General features: G+C 40.5%; 1 protein-coding gene across 1 annotated transcript in view; it reads left to right on the top strand.

Moving 5' to 3' along the window:
* Positions 1 to 11,722, top strand: part of LOC140949096 (vascular endothelial growth factor receptor 1-like) — a 40,408-nt gene extending 28,686 nt beyond the window's left edge. Inside the window, exons 11-18 of the mRNA XM_073398337.1 lie at positions 2,271 to 2,540; positions 3,618 to 3,802; positions 4,398 to 4,695; positions 5,008 to 5,309; positions 6,381 to 6,574; positions 7,134 to 7,377; positions 8,936 to 9,120; positions 10,090 to 11,722. Coding sequence (XP_073254438.1) covers positions 2,271 to 2,540; positions 3,618 to 3,802; positions 4,398 to 4,695; positions 5,008 to 5,309; positions 6,381 to 6,574; positions 7,134 to 7,377; positions 8,936 to 9,120; positions 10,090 to 10,417 — 2,006 coding nt within the window. The 3' untranslated portion in view covers positions 10,418 to 11,722. The remainder of the gene's footprint in view (positions 1 to 2,270; positions 2,541 to 3,617; positions 3,803 to 4,397; positions 4,696 to 5,007; positions 5,310 to 6,380; positions 6,575 to 7,133; positions 7,378 to 8,935; positions 9,121 to 10,089) is intronic.
* Positions 11,723 to 19,573: the final 7,851 nt, after the last annotated feature.

Below are 19,573 nucleotides of genomic sequence, written 5' to 3'. Positions count from 1 at the left end.
AATTATTAGGATTTGGACAAAAGGCAAGTGAAATTATTCCCTTATTTCATGAGTATACCATTTGATTACCTATTAATATCATGGGTGACAAATTACGTTAGCAATCTTGGATTTTTAACATGTTTATCCTGGATCGTATCGATCGAGAACTCCACTCTCTCAAATGTTTAGACCTTAAATTTGGCTTATAAAGTTCAGAATTTTTCAGACTTTTTCGGCAAAATACCTGTTAGAATCCTTCTTGATGTTCTCCTGTGTGTTCAGATTTTCTAAAGCATCTTTTTGTGCCCTGACATCTTCATTCATGGCATTTTAAAACTTTGTCGCCATCTTGACACTGAGACGTACGGAGGGGTTGCCATGGCAATTTTGTAATTTCACGTGTGAAATTACAAATAAATGCTGAAATTTCGCGTCAAAATTGAGGAATAATTCGTTACCTATGATATTAATGGTCTAAGAAAGGCATCCCAAGAATGTGAACAGATTTTGCTAAAACCCCACTACAGTCGCACCTCCACTGCCACCTCTTCACAACAGCCTCTCTACATTAACGGACTTTCCATACAGTGGAACCCCACCTTACGACCATCTCATTATTATGACCCTATTCTTTCTACCCAAACATTAGAATCACGGAGTCATTTTATTTTTTTGAAGACCCCATTAACACCACCACCTCGTTATCACGACCAGGATTTTATGGCCCAATGGTTGTTGCAGTAATGGGGTTCCACTGTACATCGTGTCGAGTCTTGTTTAACCCATTATCGCCCAAGAATTTTTACTGTTTCGAGTGATTTTCTATAAAATAAATCAAGTCAAGGACTAAATATTACTGTGAATGTTGACTTTTGGTTTTGCAATGTTGATTTCTGTAAAAATCCTGAAGGCAAAAAACGTGATTTTTGTCGTTTTTCTATGACTTTAAAGGGTGCTCATTTCTTTTCTTGTCCAAATTCAAAAGGTGATAATATGTAAAAAGCACTGACTTTTTTGTGTTTATTTGATATCCCAATTTAAAGGACATTATACTCAATGTTCACAACTGACAGTTAACCCATTCGCTCCTGGAGATTTTGCCGAAAAACGCGTTTTGAAGCTAGTCGAGTGGTTTTCTGGTCACTGTCGTGCTATAAAGAACCACAAACCGGTTTACAGGTCGTATACTTCGCGGCCTTCTGATCCAGATGCAAAATATCAGCTTGCGAAGTTCGGGCATGCGCAGAAAGCAAGATTTCGAGAATTTCGAGTTTTTGGGTTTAAAAGTGACACAGCAGTCTTGACTTTTACTTTTCGCTTTCTCTCCTCCCTTCTTTTTTCACTTTTCTTGCCTCATTTTTTTTTTCTCTTGCTGGGCATTTAGTAGGCTTCATTTTGGTGGGAATAGTTTTTAGGAAAGCTTTTAGGATCTTAGGATTAGGTGAAAGGAAAGGTAAGTGGGCAATGGAACAAGATTTTCTTGGAGATTTTCAGGTCCATGTCACGTGGTTTTTTGCTTCTTTCTCTGGTGTCCTTGACTGAATTTTGCTCATTCTGGTATGGTTCGAAAGATCTTTTCACTCTGCACAAGTTAGCGAAGAAAGTTGTCCTTGACCGTTAAAACTGATGACGTCACAAAGGGTAGAAAGGACCTGGATCTGCACGGGCGGTTACGGGCGGTTCAGGGGCGAATGGGTTAAGACAATGTTTGCATGATTGAGAAAGTTGCAATGTTTTAAAGCAGTGTGGTCTTGTACGGCCATTGTTAGCTAGCACGGCCATCAGTGGGTTAAACCTCTGTACAACATCCATCCAACATCTCCTTACAATGAGCACTTTCTTCTGTCCCCAAAGTGGCCATGGAGGAGAAGTTTAACTGTATACCAATTACAAATTGTTGCTGGCCACCCCACCAATATAATATTATTATGTCAGTGGGCTCACTTTTGCTCGGCGGTAATAAATGTTCAAAAAAAACAGTTGCTGTTTGTTTGTTGTAGTATCTATCTATCTATCTATCTATCTATCTATCTATCTATCTATCTATCTATCTATCTATCTATCTATCTATCTATCTATCTATCTATCTATCTATCTATCTATCTATCTATCTATCTATCTATCTATCTATCTATCTATCTATCTATCTATCTATCTATCTATCTATCTATCTATCTATCTATCTATCTATCTATCTATCTATCTATCTATCTATCTATCTATCTAATTCTATGTGGAGTAAACATAAAGTTGTTGTTGTCGTTGTTGATTCTTTTTCTTTTTGACAGTGGCACCAGTCATAGTTGAACCTAAGGAAGATGAAGCACCTCTTACACTCAAGATTGGTGATCCACTGAACATAAGCTGTGTGGCGAAAGGGAACCCTGCTCCTAATGTCACATGGTTACATAATAACACAGGAAAGGCGGTCTCACCAACTTCAACCAACTCTCAGCAATTAATCATTAACTCGATAGAAGAGAAGGATTTTGGTTTTTACACCTGCATTGCCAGTAATAAATTGAAACATACAATAGTTTCTGTTGAAACCAAGAAAGGTAAATTTATTTCACATGTTGATACATAGTGCATGCTTGGCTTTGAATGCTGGAGGCCAGGGTTTACTCCGCCTTTCACAAGCATGATCCCTGGCTACTTTCATTTGAAACATAAGGGAAAAAGAATGAAATGAAAATCTTAGATGTACAATTCCATGTAACACAACAACAACGCAGCCAGGTTTCAAGGTGTCATTAATACATTATTTTTTGATTGCTGGATGATTGACATCATCAGCTGCCCAATATATTTTTGCTATTGTTATTGGACAACTGACTGAAATCTTTTAAATTTGGTCAGTGTAATCCATACAGTAAAAAAACTTGCATTGTGTTTAGACTTTATATTAATTCTGATCTTGTATGGTTATGGAAAGTTAGTTGGATGATTTCAGGGGCGATACAGGGTCCAAAGAAAGTCTGTTTTATATGTGTATGTACAGCTAGCTCTTCTGACAAGCTTCTAGCTTGCCCCCCAAACAAAAAAGGTTTGATAAGCTTGTTTAATAATTTCTTTACGGCTATTATTAATTACACAATTAGTTAATTACTTGCTTAAAGTTAGTTCATTGTAAAAATAACTGAAATAATTCATTCAAATCGGCTCCCATGTGAATTTATGAGAAGTTCAATTTGCCTTTTCGTACTTCTGTAAGTTGACCTCCCCCACGAAACTTTAATTGTCTTTGGGGTAAGTTAAGATCAAAATTCATTAGCCCCATTGCAAAATCCTGTAGTCAGTGGCCCCGGGCTATTGTACACAACTCTTATTTAACGCTGGGAGAAGGAATGGCTAACTGATAAGAAAACTGGACACCCTTCCCAGGGCCCTAGTTCCAGTGCCTCCCTGATTTGGATTTGTTCTCGCTAGTTGTGCGGTCAAATCATCGCGCCCATGCTTGTAAAACAGTGGATAGGTTTGCCTCCTGCCAGTTGGATTTTCAGCGTTTTTATGTGGAAAGTTCCATTTGAAGTATTATTTTGTCTCATTATCTCTGAAAAGCCCCATAACAGTTTTTTGTTTTCATTGATGAGAAACATCTTGAAATGAATAATGAATTTTTTCTACTTCTGCAGAGGGATCAGTTAATTATTCTAGTGATGGTGGACTAAGTACTGGTACGCTGGTGGGCATTGCTATTGGTGTGAGTGTGTTTGTTCTCATCGTGCTAGTGGTCTGCTGCTGTCTTTACCATCGGCAGAAGAAGCAGATAGATGAGTATAAGCAGCTTTATTTCCTGCAGACATCATCAGACTACAAGGTATATCCCTCTCTATAATATTGTCCATGTACTTTCACTTTGTTCTCAGGTTTGGCTACTAAGCTTGCGCGCTATTTGGCGTGAAACACCGTTTATTGTATTTATTGAACAGTTGTTTTGTATGAAAAAAGTCTTCCTGAAGGAGCCAAATCCCCAAATGTCCTGTGTGCAATTTACCAGTGCCTTTTTTCATGAAAGTCACAGTCGTGTAGAATTTACATGTACCCTCTTTAGAGAAAATGCTTCATCCTACCACCTACCTACCTACCCACCTACCTACCCATCAACCTACTTACCCACCTACCTACGTACCCATCTAGCTGCGTGCCCATCAACCTACCTACCCACCTACCTGCCTACCTACCAACTTGCCTACCTACCTACCCACCCACCCGCCAACCTTCCTACCTACTTTCCTACCTGCCCACCCACCATCCTACCTACTACCTACCTAACTATTTATCTACCTGCCTGCCAATATTTAGCTGGAGCCTTTTCACGAGCTGACCACCATTTTTCTTGTAAGACGTGCTCTAGGACATTAACATGCATATTTTGTATCAGCCTTATGCGAGAACAATGTGCCTTGTTTTAGATTGACCCAGATCGCAGTCTGCTGGAACAGTGTAATAATCTACCTTATGACCCAGACTGGGAATTTCCTGAAGAAAGACTCATCCTTGGAAATGTGCTTGGTGCAGGAGCTTTTGGACAAGTTGTTAAAGCAGAAGCCATTGGTATCTTGGCTCTCAATCCTCGAGACAAGAGCGCAGAATCTTTTAAGCGACGCTCAAAAATCCGTCGGTCTTCACGAGCAAAGGACCTGAAAAAGGAAGATGGTGGCTCAGGATGGAAGAATGTTAAAGTCCCTGTCGCAGTCAAAACCTTAAAAGGTTTGTGATTCTTTTTGCGTACTCCTCGAACGAAACAAGGAAAAAACGTAAAATAGGAAAATAGAAAGTGAAAACAGGAAGGTTTTCACCTCCTAGGAGTGGGGATTTTTAACCATGTTGTGTGCCATTTGTTCAGTTACATTATTTGTTTCATTATCCTTGAAGAGCCCCATAGGGGGAGAGAATAATTAAAGTGTTATTATTGTTGTTGTTGTTGTTGTTGTTGTTGTTGTTGTTGTTGTTATTATTATTATTATTATTATTATTATTATTATTATTATTATTGTTAAAGAAATTTTGTTTTTGTTGTAGAGGGTGCCACACAGGCAGAGTACAAAGATTTGGCTTCAGAGCTCAAGATACTCATTCATCTTGGACAGCACAAGAACATTATCAATCTTCTTGGAGCCTGTACAAAGGGAAAACGCCTAATGGTGATCATGGAGTTTGCTCCACATGGCAGCTTGCTGAGCTTTCTTAGAGGGAGAAGAGATATATTTGACGCGAGTTGGACTAAAACCATGAACGAGCCAGAGAAGGAGTTCACTTTAGTCGATTTAGTGATGATAGGTTTCCAAGTTGGTCGAGGGATGTCATTTTTGGCGTCCAAAAGGGTAAGAGATGTAACGTAGTAACTAATATTTAACAATTATTCGCCGAAGGCGAAGTTAATATTGTTGAATAATCCCCGAGACGAAGTCGAGGGGATTATTCAACAATATTAACTGAGCCTGAGGTGAATAATTGTTTTAGTATATTCACACGAAGTGATCTCAACAGAATCAAAATTCGCCTTCTTGTTTTCAGTGGATGTTTCCTCAAATGAGGATGATCCACCGGTCTGTGGTTTTAATGTCAGTGCGATTTCTCGTCTCAATAACTTTTTATTTACGCGGTACAGTTTATTGGGATGATCTTTTTGTTTGAAGTAAAATGCCTCGATAGAAATTGGCCTTAAGCTACACCGTTTGTGAAATCTTTCCCAGCGGGAGCCCAACAAATAAAATCTGATCGCGCTCCGTGTGTGACCACTTCTCATACCTGAACACTCCCTGTAATCCTCACCGAAACGTCGTTAGCGGCAATGAGCGAGGTGAGACGGTTATATTCGCAGGCTACCCTTGTAAGGGGCCTTATACTGAAAATACAAGGCAAAGCACCATAGTTAGAACCCTTCCCAAAGGACTATCGTTCTTGAACAATCTGACCACATTATAGGATCGTGGTTTCAAGATTTCCGTTGTTTTCATCCTCCAAGTAACGATGTGATACTTGTTCCGATCTTCTACGAGCGTCAGTTGGATAATGCAACTCCGCGGATCCTTAATAAGACAATGAGTTTTCTCCGCACCCCACAACGTTTTTATTCGAACGGTCGCGTCATGTAAATACGAGTACTTTAATTCACGAAATGGCTTTGCGCGTATTATAACTTGAGAATCAATTACGCAGATTGGTCAGATCGGCTCTTGGTAGAACTGTATCATGGCCTACCCTGTTCTGGGCCTTCAATAGCGAGCCACTCTCCACGATCTGAGCCCCTGTAAACAGGCTATTATGTTCCCCCTCTCGCATGCGACTGTTCATAATCGACCGAGTCTTGGTACTTTTGGTGCTCCCTGACGGAGGCTCAACTGTATTTAATTGTTTGTAAACCTTACCTTGAATTGCACTTTTTTGTTCAGTGCGTTCATCGCGACTTGGCTGCAAGAAACATTTTAGTTGGGGATGATTATGTTATGAAGATAGCTGACTTTGGTCTGGCAAGGGACATCTATAAAGATGATCAGTATGTCAAGAATACGCAAGGCTTGCTTCCCGTAAAGTGGATGGCTCCCGAGTCGTTGTTTGATAGAGTTTATACTGAGAAAACTGATGTGTAAGTACAAAAGGTTTTAATTCCATTTTAGTTAATTTTTCCACCCCCATTAATTTTCATAAATTGTGAACATTCGAGAGAAGCCTGCGAACACCCGCTCTGTCTTAAGACCAGCGCTCTACTAACTGAACTACAGTGGAACCTCGATAAAACGAACCTTTATATAACGAAGTCTTCGGTATAACGAGCGATTTGCTTTGCCCAATAATAGTAAGATACAGCAGAAAGAACCTTGTTATATCAAAACCTCGTTATAGCGAAGAAATTTTGTCAGTCCCTTGGCCCTTCGTTATATCGAGGTTCCGCTTCAATCCTACCCTGGTTGAAAAATTCAAGGAAAAAACAAACAAACAAGCACAGAAACAAATCCTCGCATGAATCGACGAGCAAATGTAAGGATCAATTTTTCGTGAGGACGTAAAAGAATAGTAAAAATCATCTGCTTTTGTTAAAAAAAATTCCTTTTTGGAGCTTTTTTTTGTGTGCTTAAAGTCTTACTTAACAATTTTGGGCTGAAAAGACACGTATTAATCCTGGTCATGGTTATTCTTATCAACAGGTGGTCATTTGGAATCCTCTTGTGGGAAACGTTTACCCTTGGGGGTACTCCTTACCCTGGCCTCCCCACAGAGCAGCTTCTGGACTATCTTAGTGAAGGCAAGAGAATGGACATGCCAGCCAAGTGCCCTCTGGAAGTTTACACTGTCATGAGAGATTGCTGGATTCATGAACCTGAACAAAGACCCCATTTTACAACCTTGACAGAAAGACTTGCTAAGATATTGGAGAAGCACACGACAACGGTATGTATATAATATGCCGATGGACTTACCTTGCTCCAGGAGGGGGGGGGGGGGGGGGGGACACTCGCCTCTACGATGAGGCTCCGCCCCGAGGCCAGCCCCGTACCTTTTATATACCTATACCATTTTTGACAGAGAAGGAACCCCGTTCGTATACTTTCTATTGACAAATGGTACGCATTCCGTATACCTAGTGTAGAATTTTGCATCCCTTTTGACTGCTGTAAATTTCCTCTTCTTTAATGAATGTTAGGTGAATGAATCACATAACCAGAACGTCTTCCCCCCCTTCTCCCTACTGACTGAATTACTGGCAGAATGACTGTCTAAACGACGGATGGACTGACTGACTGAACGACTGACTAAATGACTGACTGGCTGACTGACTGAATGACTGTCTGATTTACTGACCGACTAAACAAATGGCTGACTGACTGAACGTCTGACTGAGGGCCTCCTCAAATGAGCCCGGTTGGCACGGTGTCCGAGATCTCGCCTTACCTCTAAATCCTTTGTAAAATTTTCGATGTGTCCATATGAGAGGGCGGGCTGGTTTGGTTCCCGAGATCTCAGTAAGCTAGCCTGCGAACCGCAGACGTATTTCCGGTCGTCGCTTCTCGGTGAAACTAAAGCAGAAAAAAAAACGGATGCTCTCGCAGGCTATCGGTAAGCGGGCTGGAAATTTTGCCATATGAACACTTCATCCCGGTTACCGGGATGAACGGCAGGATGAATTCTGGCGGTCCGGAGGGCATCGTCCTGCCTTTCGTGTTATATTTTCCACATCATAAGCATCCCATTTAACTGCAGTGTGCAGTGATACAGCTTTAAGAGTTACCGCAGCGTGCAAAGAAAGTGGTGTCCGATAGCCCATGGCTAGTGGATTTTACTGTCGGGCTAGTGAATTCTGTTTTCAACTTGCCCGACGGGCAAGTGATGTTTTTTGAGGAATTCGAATAACAGAGGGACCGTTATATCAGTTCTGCTCGTCGAAAAGCTTTTGGGGCTAGTTGAAATGACGTCTGGGCTAGTATTCACAAGCTTCAGCTTGCCCGAATGGCAAGCTGTAAAAATGATTTTCTTTGCACCCTGTACCGAAGCTATGGTCGGCCCGAAAGTTAATATTATTGTGTTTCGCCATGTTTGCTTTGTTTCCCGAATTTGGCGCCAGAACTCATCCCCAGGATCTTTGACCTTTTCTCATCTCGGAAACCGGCCGGAAATTTCTCATATGAACCCAAGGTGAAATTCGCCCCGGTAACCTCCCTAGCTGAATAACTGACTGAGTGACTGACTGACTTACCGACGCTGTTAAGTTTACCTGCCAAAATCAATATTGGTTTATGTAGAATGCAAACAGCTTCCCTTGCTCCTTAAGAATTCAGAACTTAGAGAAGCATCAATTGCACTATCAGCAACTTATACGGCAACAATAAGAGCACAGGACCGTCTTTGTATAACCCTTCAAACTTCCTAACGCCAACCTTTGCAACGACTGCTGGACTTCCTGTGCCAAAGTGGTCCCTCTCTTGATTTTTTTTGTTTGTTTGTCTTACAGGATAACCCTTATTTAGCACTCCAAATGGACGAGGACGTTCAACCTAGCTCAGGTTACTATCTTCAGCCAGTTGATAATGCAGGTGTTCGGGATTCCAAACGTTACGTGCAATCCCCACTGCAGTCTCCCACAAGTGACACAGAAGAACCCCCACAATTTGGAGACTTGGAAGGAGATGGAAAGAGGTGTGTTTTCTATGCTATACCACTACATGAGAAATTCCTGCAATTTGATTGGCTTAGAGTAGTGGTATTTCATCATGATTTGAAATACCACTGAAAATTACAAACCTTTTGCGGGTAGTAGTATAAACAAATAATAGCATAATTTGTACGTGATATTTGGCATAAATACCACTCGTGATATTTCAAAATTGTCTCAAATTTCACTCGCCTACCGGCTCGTGAAATTACGTATAACAATTTTGAAATATCACTCGTGGTATTTATGCCAAATACCACTACTAATCATGCTATTACCTATGCATATTTCTGTTAGGTAACTATTTATCAGCACAATTCGCGTTTTTCGTGTGTCTCTCGGGATAATAGAGTCCTCTTCCCGTAATATCGCAAACCGTCGACTGCAGTTTACGGTTGGGTGTCCGCCGTTTAACCCTTTAAGCCCTAAGAGTGATCAGCGTCAAATTTCTCCTTGGAATATCACTGCTTTATAAAACAGGGTGGTCATGAGAATTAAGGACATGATCACACAGAAATCGATACTTCAACAAATTCTCCCCACTTCTTCTGTTTAAAACGCATAGGAATAACAAATGAGAATTTGAATTTTGATGTTAGGGTTTAAAGGGTTAAGGTTTGTGTGAATTTCAGCTTTAGATTATCGTTTCTAGTCTAGTCTGGGTTGGATTATATTATCCTCTGATTCAAATTTTAAAACGTATGTAATCGTCTTAACTGCAGTGTAGTTTAATGAATTTACAGCCGAACGAACGGTAACTTTGGTAAACCTAGGGGAGGGGCCCGTGGGAACCGGGCCTTTACGTTATATTTAGGCAAAACTGAACCCGCAGGGATGAGAAAGGATGTGTTGGATGAGCGCCGCCCTCATCCCTTCACCGCACCCCACCCCATCACTTTCTTGTGAGATCTAAATCTGTCACTGGTTAAAAATTGTACATATCCTCATTTCAGGTATGATTCTCCATTGCCCACTTTGCCACCAGGCCTGCCGGCCTTGAGCGACGATGAAATTCCTAAGGAACCCCTGCCTCCCCTCCCCCCTCCCTACGAAAACGACACCATGGACAAAGCGAGGTTCCCTGAAAGGGCAGACAGCGCTGGAGGGGAGAGTGGTATTGACATGGACGGAGCAGATGATGGTTATGTGGAAGATATACGAGCTGATACGCCATTCCTCCCTCCTCCTGGCAATAAGCCGGTCGCTATTGACATGGAGAATGCACCTGAACCAAAAGTGCTGTTTAAGGGCAACAGGAACAAGATCGAGACTTCACTGTGAGTTTTGAAAGTCCGATATAGTCCCAATGTTGACGGCAGTGCTGGAACTTCCATGGTGCTCTAAAGACGACTGTAGGGGAACGACGCTACTTGTCAAGGGATTTTTCATTCGGCCGTCAGGATAGACGGAATTATTACTAACAGGAAAATTAAAAGGAAATGTGCATTGGACAACGCGAAACGCAAAAGTAGTTAACTTATTCAGGATAAGCAATGCATAATTCAGCACAGTAATGCATAATATGAATGTATATCGAAGGGGCGAGGCAAGGCACTAACTAGGCGAGGTAATTAGATAAGCGGGGGATTACTGGGGGCAAGAAAAAATGGCCGGCGCGTCCCCCGTAACATTCCCAGAGGTCTTTACAAAAGCTAACTCGCCCCAGTTTCCCTCTCGTTTCTTAAGTGACGAATTGATCCGCAAATTATTACCGACGTTAGTCAGAGCAAAACGCACAAGTTGAGGGTCCAATTTATCCAAATTATAATTTCTAGTTGTACCACTATTTACCACTCTTTCTACCGCTCCCTATCTTGTGTCTGGGCTTCTGTATATACAATTTCCCGTCTTGTTGACGAGTATGATACTGTTAACTTGTTTTGAAATATTTAAGGTTTAAAGACTGGCGTGGGTGTTTTACTTGTAAATAATCGCTCGCATTGACTGTAGAATTTTTAGTATTCCCAACTGAGACCTTTGAATAGCAAAAGCAACTATTTTTACCCTAACAACAATGTAAGAAGCAACAAGAAGTCAAAGACATGTTTAAATAGCTTCGTAAACAATCAAAATCAAAGAAAAGATCAGATCATACACAACGTTCAGTTTACTCTTCAACAGTCATAAAGCGATCCGATGGGGAGTCTTGAAAGTCTTTCTTCATTGGCTGTAACACGGCCCAATCAGCTTCCGGGGTCTCACACACATCAGGAAGTTTAAATATTACATATATAGTAATGAATTTTAGGCAGGTATTTTAAACTGAATTTTTCAGAGTATTCTGAAGTAATGCAAACAATACTGTAAGCACAATGCATTGTAGAAGGGCAGTTTTTATAAAATAGAGGATAATTAATTGTACACTTACGCTTGGATTAGTAAGAACGATATTATAGGGAAAATATAAAAGGAAGACAGCAAATATCTACTGACCAAACAAAGAAACAAATTTAATTTGTTTCATTAAAATTCTTAAGAGCTTGAATTTAACTCTATTTTTAATATCGATTTAATTTGTTATTGTTAGCATATCTTGTTATAACGTTGCGTCGACTCTGAATAAATTTGTGTTTAGATAAAATATAATTGAGTTTCCGATTGAACCTAATCTGGCAGAGCCTTCGTTACTCTTGTCCAGCGGAACGTGCATGATCATTGGTGCTAACAAAAAGAAACGCAACTTCTGGTCCTACGAGATTGGGTATTTTCTGGTTTTTAGTCGCAGTTTTAGATGGAGGTTGAACAGAAAGGCTCCCTGTTGAGAACCGACGTTTTGCCGATTGGAGATCACTCCAGGATTGAAACACAGTAGGGAGCTGAAGTAACGACAGAGGCCTCTGTTCCCTTGTCATTCGTTGGAGCAAGCAGGAGAAAAAGAGGCCTCCTTTCCTCCTGCCTGCCCCAACGACAACGATACATTTGCGTCCTTTCAAACTTGTTGCGTCTATTTGGACCCGCTCAATTAGTCAAATGTAGGCAATTTTTCCAGGAGTTGAATTCTTAAGGACTTTATCCAGGTTCAAAAAGAGAAAGAAAAATTCGTCGTCGTGCGTTCACGTCCCCCATAAAACGTCGTATTAGGAGGTTTCACGTCGTAGGCGTGTTGTGGACGACAAAGGAATGTACAAAAAAGCGTGATGCACCTGCAGAGCTGTTTTTTTGCTCATAAAACCAATTGTTTTTTGACGTTGTCGTTGTTGTCGCATGTCTTGACTGGTTAAGCCCGGTTTCCATATGATCGCTGCGATCGCTGAGAAAAAAAAAAGGTCAGCGATCGCAGCCGGATCATATGGAAACCACTCTCCAGCGATCGCAGCGGCAACGATTGCTGAGATAGAACTATTTGTAATCTTTTCAGTCGAAATGGCTTTATTATGAGGGAAAGTACACTTTACATGATTATACTACCCTCGTGATCCAGTGACTCGTATATTTAATTGGGAAAAGTCCTTATTTTATTGCATCATCAACTAAACTTCCTGTTCAATTCCGTGGAGCGCTATTAATAGTAGTAGCGAAAGGACAACCCTTAATGCACAATAAAATAAAGCCAAGCAGATCTCCAGATATGAAGTTCCAATATATTGTTTGTCCATAAGTTGTATCAAGCGTTTTATCTCCAACTGGTAAGGTTTCCATAAATTTTTCAATATATCAAACGATTTTCTGAGTATAGTAGTTTTCAACAGTTTTCAAAGAAAATGATTACCATAACGCATGCGCTTACATGTAAACTGACGTGCAAGATTGTGAAATGGTAAAATCTCGAGCTGCTCATCAACTGAGAGCAGAAAATTAGGGTTTTAATATGGCTCACTTGAGGGGAACAGCCGAAACATATCACATCTTAATCTTTGACTCTTAAGCAACACAAAAATGCATGAAAGCAAGGCTAAAACGATAGCTTTCACTTTTAAAATTTAAATTTGCCCCTCATAACATACTTTTGGCCTCCATCTTGGATTTCGGGGAAGGCTACAAAAGTTGCTTATACTGTTTTAACGTTAACAAATCGCGTTTTAAACTTAAATATAAAACATATTGCAATCAAAAAACGTGACTTCCGTGTATTCTAGTGCTTAAATTGGGACTACCTGACGTCACATGTGGAGGCATCACCTGTCAGTATTGATCATAGTAAGACCGATAACTTAGACTTCATATTATCGCTGGAAAAAATTGGGAGGTTTACATAATTGTTTCAGAAAAGAGGGTAAGTAGACAAAATTAATAATATATTGCTAGTGTCTTGAATACAGTCCCTCGAAGATAACAAAACACACATGGTCACAAAGCCATAGTCAGAACTTTTCGCTCCGGGTGCGAAAGTCATTCTCTGCACCATGATTGCTCCAGTTCAGAAATCTTTCTTGTTGGACAACCTTATATCGTGCTTTCGTGATCCAGAATCAGTTTCAGCTGAATGTGAATTCCCCGCACCTCCCATCAAATATCGATGCATTTGCCGAACCGAGTTCCCTACTGGAACACTGGAAGAGACTGAGATTTGCAACTCCGGAGTCGCTAAACTTGTCCACACACAGAAGCAAATGATGACTAACTGCAGGACACGAGCAAGTGAAAGCAGCCATCGAATGACTTTGTAACGGGCTGTTGCTCATCCAATCTCACTCAAGACTTTTACCCAGTGAAGGAAGCTAAGCTGAAGGCTGTGCGTAAGGTCCGCAACAAGGATCTTGTGCTTCCTTTCCGTATGGATCACGATTTTTTTGCTTGGATGGCACTTCTAGGACAGTTTCATCATATTGAAATAAAAGCTGCTTTCACATTGAAAACAACTTTAATGGTCCTCGGGCTGTTGCTTCATCTCTTACCCATCTTAAGGGACTCACGCGAAAGACAAACAAAGCCAGACTCTCCCAACAGCGTGGGCGGCGCATCTCAGCCACCTTGAAGTACCTAGAGAAGTTTAGTCAGCAATTCCGATCAAAGAGGTGGCAGTCTTGCAGAGGTTTAAGTTCTTCTCTTGAGCTACGTTCCGTGAAGTCACTGAGAGAGTTTGGTATGGTCAGGAGCACCAGCAGCAGGCGCGTAGGTGGTGTTCGCCGTGTATCGCGATGTGTTGATATAGAATTTCAAAAGACTTAAAATAATGTCTTACTCTGTCAGTGTTCTGAACGCCTGGACCAGGCTATGACAGTGTACAATATTAGAATTTACGCCTTGTCATGATACGGTGAAGTTCTGGCGGAACAAGCTGCATGCTCACTGTCATCACTAATAAGCGGCTGAAATCGTCAAACTCTTCTTGTTACTGTGCAAGACAAAAGCATATTTAGAAGCAGACTCGTCAACTGGATCATGTACGTGTGACAACCGAAGACCAGCGCTGGCGAGTAGACGCAGCCCCACAGCGAGATCCTGTTCCTAAGGTATATTTCAGTCGTGAAGAGGCTGATACGATTATGGTAGTCTGAGTATCAGACCTTCCTAAGGGGCTAGGGGAGAGGAGATTTTAGATTAGGGAGGGGGGAGGGGGGAGGGGAAGAAGACGTTTATCTCCTTCAGCTCTCTCCCTTTTTCGCTCCCATCTTTCCCCTTTTCTCCCAGAAACGCCTGATACTCAGGTTACGCGTATGGTTCTTCATGCCTGGCACGCGCCTGGAATCACGTGCTTGATGCACCCTGCGCGGACACTGATTTCTTCAATTGTCCAAATGCTTGCTCATAGCTAAACTTGACTTTGAAAAGTGCTACGTGAAAAAGGAAAGAGGCACGACATCCAGAATAATTAAAATTATGCAACTCAGCCCAGGCATTTTCATCCTTTGACTCCCGCACGCAAAGGACCCTTATCGGCTTAAACTCTAGGCGATCACAGGCTGTGATGACACCTTTGCCTTCTTTGGTAAAGGAAAGTGGAAAGCAGTACTGCTTCCCCAACACAATGAAGGGTACGTCCGAGCTATGATGAGTATCGGGGAGGAGTGCTGAGAATCCGTCGACACCTTTCAATTAAATATACGGAAGCACTCGTGCTATGTGGCAACTATACTAAAAGAAGTGTCATATTGCTGAATACGAGATCCACCACGGTAAACTGACAGGAAAGTCAAACTAGAGACTTTGCCCCCATGCGAGTCATCTTTACAAGATCGCAAAAGCAATTATCAATTCGTAGTATGAAGGGCCACTGTTATGCTCCCCTCATCGGCACGTTGAATAGAGTATGCATATAGCTCTGACGTCGAGCCGTTTGTGCAGCTTGTATGGGGGAGCGTTGCGTGACATCCAAAAAACGGCTGCGAGGGAGACTAGTACCTAAGCCGGTTCCTAAAGAAAATGACTCTCCTCTACGTGCAAGAAAGCATAAACTACAATTACCTTCTACTCTAAGAATGTAAAGTATGGACACAGATAAGTACTTCTGCGGGTAAAGCAGAAAGATAGTTGTTACTTTTGTCGTCTTTTTTATTGTGTCTTTTTTCAGGTTCGATAGCAGTTGAATGCACTAAGGCCAAAGGCAAAATGGCAGTAACTGTGACGTTTTATATGACGTCATCTTATCTAGACTAACTGTAACAATCCTAAAGTAATATCTCTGGAATGATTTCAAAACAAAAATCGCGTATTTTTTAAGAGGAAATCGAAGGTTTCTTTATAAATCCAGGATGGCGGCCAAAAAAAGGGTATGAAGGGCGAATTTAAAATTCGGTTTACAAAGTGAAAGCTACCGCTCTGTCCTTGCTATCATGCATTTTTGTGATGCTTTTTACACAAAGATTAAGATTATACAAGTTTTGTTTGTTCTCTTTAAGTGAGCCATAAGGACCCATAAGACCCTCCTAGCTGATGGACTGTTATGTCACAAATTTTTTTAACATCTACACAGTCTACATCTACTTTATTACTCTTCAACGTTTTACACATCAAGAAGAGTTAAGAGATATAAAAATATAATGTTTCTTTATACGCTGGCTTGATTATTTCAGAATATACTAATTAATTTTGCAAGCACTTACGTTACGTATGCATACTGCGTATAGTTAATTCAATTGGATGAAATATCTCTTTGGTGTTTTTTTGTAATTGCAGACTGAAATTGAAACGCCATTTAAATTACTACGTGACGATTGAGCTGACAGCGTTGAGATTTTTTGCCTAATACTTGAATAATTTAAAATCGTGTTGTCTCCTGACGTATTGTCGTCATGAATAAATACGACATCCTTGCGGATTTACGTTTTGGTTTTTGTTTTCCGTGTTAAATATGTAGCGCACGCAGCACCAGTCACTACTGCTCACGGTTTTACTGGTTTATATACGGTTCAGTTTCTAGCTTCTATTACACTAAAAACGAGCTGAGTGAATTAAATAAATCACGACCTGAAGGAAAAGACGCAACAAAATCAGTTTCAAACTGTGCGCCTGAAAGAATTTCAATTAGTCATCAAAGAGATTATTTCAATGTGACGTCGTTTTTGAACGCTTCTTTGGACTTTTCCAGCTATCATGCACGTAAAGCTTTCTTTGTCAGATTTAACGATCACATGGGATATCAGTGAAAATGTTGACGAATTTTGAAGAGCCAAGTTGGCCAGCAGGCTTCGATGCAAGTTAGACATAATACTGGCTCGTGTGTATTGTTGTACATACCACTGTTGGAAATAACAAACGAAATTATTAGTAAGAAAAAAAAAAAAAAAAAAAAAAAAAACGCCATACATACTTGATAATCCATTTTTTAGTTTTCGGATATCGGATAACCCTGACCTTTGAAGCATGGCTGCCGCTTCCTGTCACCGCTTAGAACGCGTTCAAGGTGTTTCGAGGGGGCGGGGGGGGAGGGGGGATGAAAATGAAACTCAACCTTATCCTCACATGTATGATATACTTTAGGGTCAAGTTTGCAGCTAAAATGAGCAGTGACAAAATCGCGGAAATCCATACGTCACGCTTGACGTAACAGACGCAGATAGAAACGTGCTTACTATTGGCCGCAGTTAACAAGGGCATGTTCCGCAAATTAAATCAAAATTAAAACAGACATAATACACTTCCTTTTCATGAACCTCGAAAGTAACGCGCTTTATTTTATTCTTTATCGTGAAATCCATAGGAGTACAACTGATCAGAAGGAAAAATTCTCCAGGTTATTTTCTTGTTAAATATAGTTGCACAGAATATATTGAAAACAGAGGAAACTACAAAGCAATTAGCTGGTACAATGTTCATCAGGAAATCACAGCAGCACTGCAGATGCGTTTGGAGCGGTTTAGTTTGGAGCGCACTCTTCTGTACTTCATTTCTCCTAACGGCTCCAGGTATGTAAAATTCTCCTTTGAATTCAAAAAGTATACTTTTGAGTTCGTTTGATGGGGGTAACGATAATAAATAACGCACAACATAACGACTATTTACACTGGGAGCCCCTGTTACACATACATTAAGGTGCAATGATATCGCGTAGAATACTTAACTAAAATCATGATATATAATTGCTCATTATAGTGGGTATTTTTACACCAAGTATAAGTATAAAACTATTGGACTAAGCGTAAAAATATACGTTAGTCTCTGGTTTGTATTCGCAACACCACGAAACCGGAAGTCACAAGTAAGACAATCACTCATGAATGAACAATGAATTTATTTAGCATTCTTGTCCCTATCTTTTAGCAATTCATTGCGATAACCACACAGCAAACAAACACAAGTAAAGTAAATGAGATAAGGTGTATTTCATTCAAAATTCTAACGAGTATTTTTTTCTTGAATCTTTTACTTGAATTCCTTACAAATCTTTCATGTTCACGGCTATTTTGAGGATTACGAAATATGAAACCACATGCATTTAAAAACTCTCATACTGAGCTTGGTCGCCTGTAGTTCCTATCCTCCACAACGGAGGCATTTCCTGTGAAACCAGAGGGGGTCCACACAATCTGTTTGTGTAGCCGATCGTTATTTTATAGTAAATGTACTGGATTTACCGTTTGCTTCACCCATAGCGATATATCCTGTATATCGCTAACTATGTATATAAATCAATGATAAATAAAATCGCTCAAAAAACCGCTTTTGAGGCAAAAGGACGACTATACACCACAGGCAAGGTAATTCAACGTTTATTTATCATTGATTTATATACATAGTTAGCGATATATCGCTATAGGTGAAGCAAACGGTAAATCCAGTACATTTACTATAAAATAACAATCGGCTACACAAACAGATTGTGTGGGCCGCGCCCCCTGTGATTTAATATCCAAGGACTGTGAATAGTGTTTCCATATTTTTTAGCTGGCACAAAAACTTCGGAGGAGTTATAAAGCGGCATAGTTATCTGCCATGAAGAAAAGTTAGTCGTGGGTGAGACAAACAGCGATCTCGAACGAATTTTTAAATAGTATCGGTATCAGGTAAAAAATGTGTTGGCGATCGTTTCATCTATTTACATTGTTTAAAGTGCGTGCTGATGAAAGCATCATACGAGCGAAGATTTTATTCCTTTGGTGTATTCCTTTAGGTTAGAGAAAAATACCAAGAGGAAAATTTTAAAGCTGAATATTTTTTATCTTGTGGAAAAAATAGGGCGTTTTCATGTAGACTGTAAACCGCAATTTAGTATCGTCTATTTAAAGTCTGAGGGTTGCAGTCAGTGAGGCCCCTGCATCGGGATCAATGGGCAGTTCGCTGCCTGTTTTAGTAAACTTCTGGTTTTCTTACAATACAATATTTCTGTCTAGTGTTAATCAGCCAAGTGGCGAGTAGCTGACCCTGTTGCATTTTATACTCGTAGAACAACAATAAGTTTTGGAATTTCCGGTTACGTCAAATTAGTTATGTTATACTGTCACGCTATATTTTGGGGGACAGAGGGATTGGGGGAGGGGTGCGTGGAAATAATGCAAATCGTTTCCTGCTTAAAATTAATGGTTAACTTGTTTATTTTTATTCATAATGGTGGAATTTAAAAGTTATTATACAGCCCCCACTTAAAAATGGTACTCATTTTTTTGCTACGAAAGTCTTTCAAAAGGGTACAATGTTCTGAATGAGTTTATGTTTCAGTGTCACATGAGATTTTGTTTCACGCAATGGTCGGCGACAAGATGTTATGGTAGCCTGAGTGTGTATAGCCGCCCCCTCCCCTCAGAAAAAATAGCCCCTTGGCAGCCCAGTTAAAAAACGCCTTTCAGCGATTCTTGTCTGAACTAAAATTCGCTACTTGGGTCAACGTTTGCTGGGTATGCGCTGCTGGCCTCTCAAAACTCTTACCCCAATATAGGGTAAGAAAATTTGGTTATTTATGGGGAAGTGGGGTGCGAGTAGGATGGGACCCTGGGAACGAGTTTGTTTCTGTTCATGCATCACCTTATAATTATAAGGTGATGCATGAACAGAAATGTAAAGCATTTTTTAAATAAGGTCAGTGATAACGAAAACACATTTTTCAAATTCCTAGATGCAAAA

The sequence above is a fragment of the Porites lutea genome, chromosome 9 (assembly GCF_958299795.1).
Source record: "Porites lutea chromosome 9, jaPorLute2.1, whole genome shotgun sequence".
NCBI classification, from domain to species: domain Eukaryota; kingdom Metazoa; phylum Cnidaria; class Anthozoa; order Scleractinia; family Poritidae; genus Porites; species Porites lutea.
The sequence above is the reverse complement of the archived record's forward strand: the minus strand, read 5'-3'. Positions and strand labels throughout refer to the sequence as shown.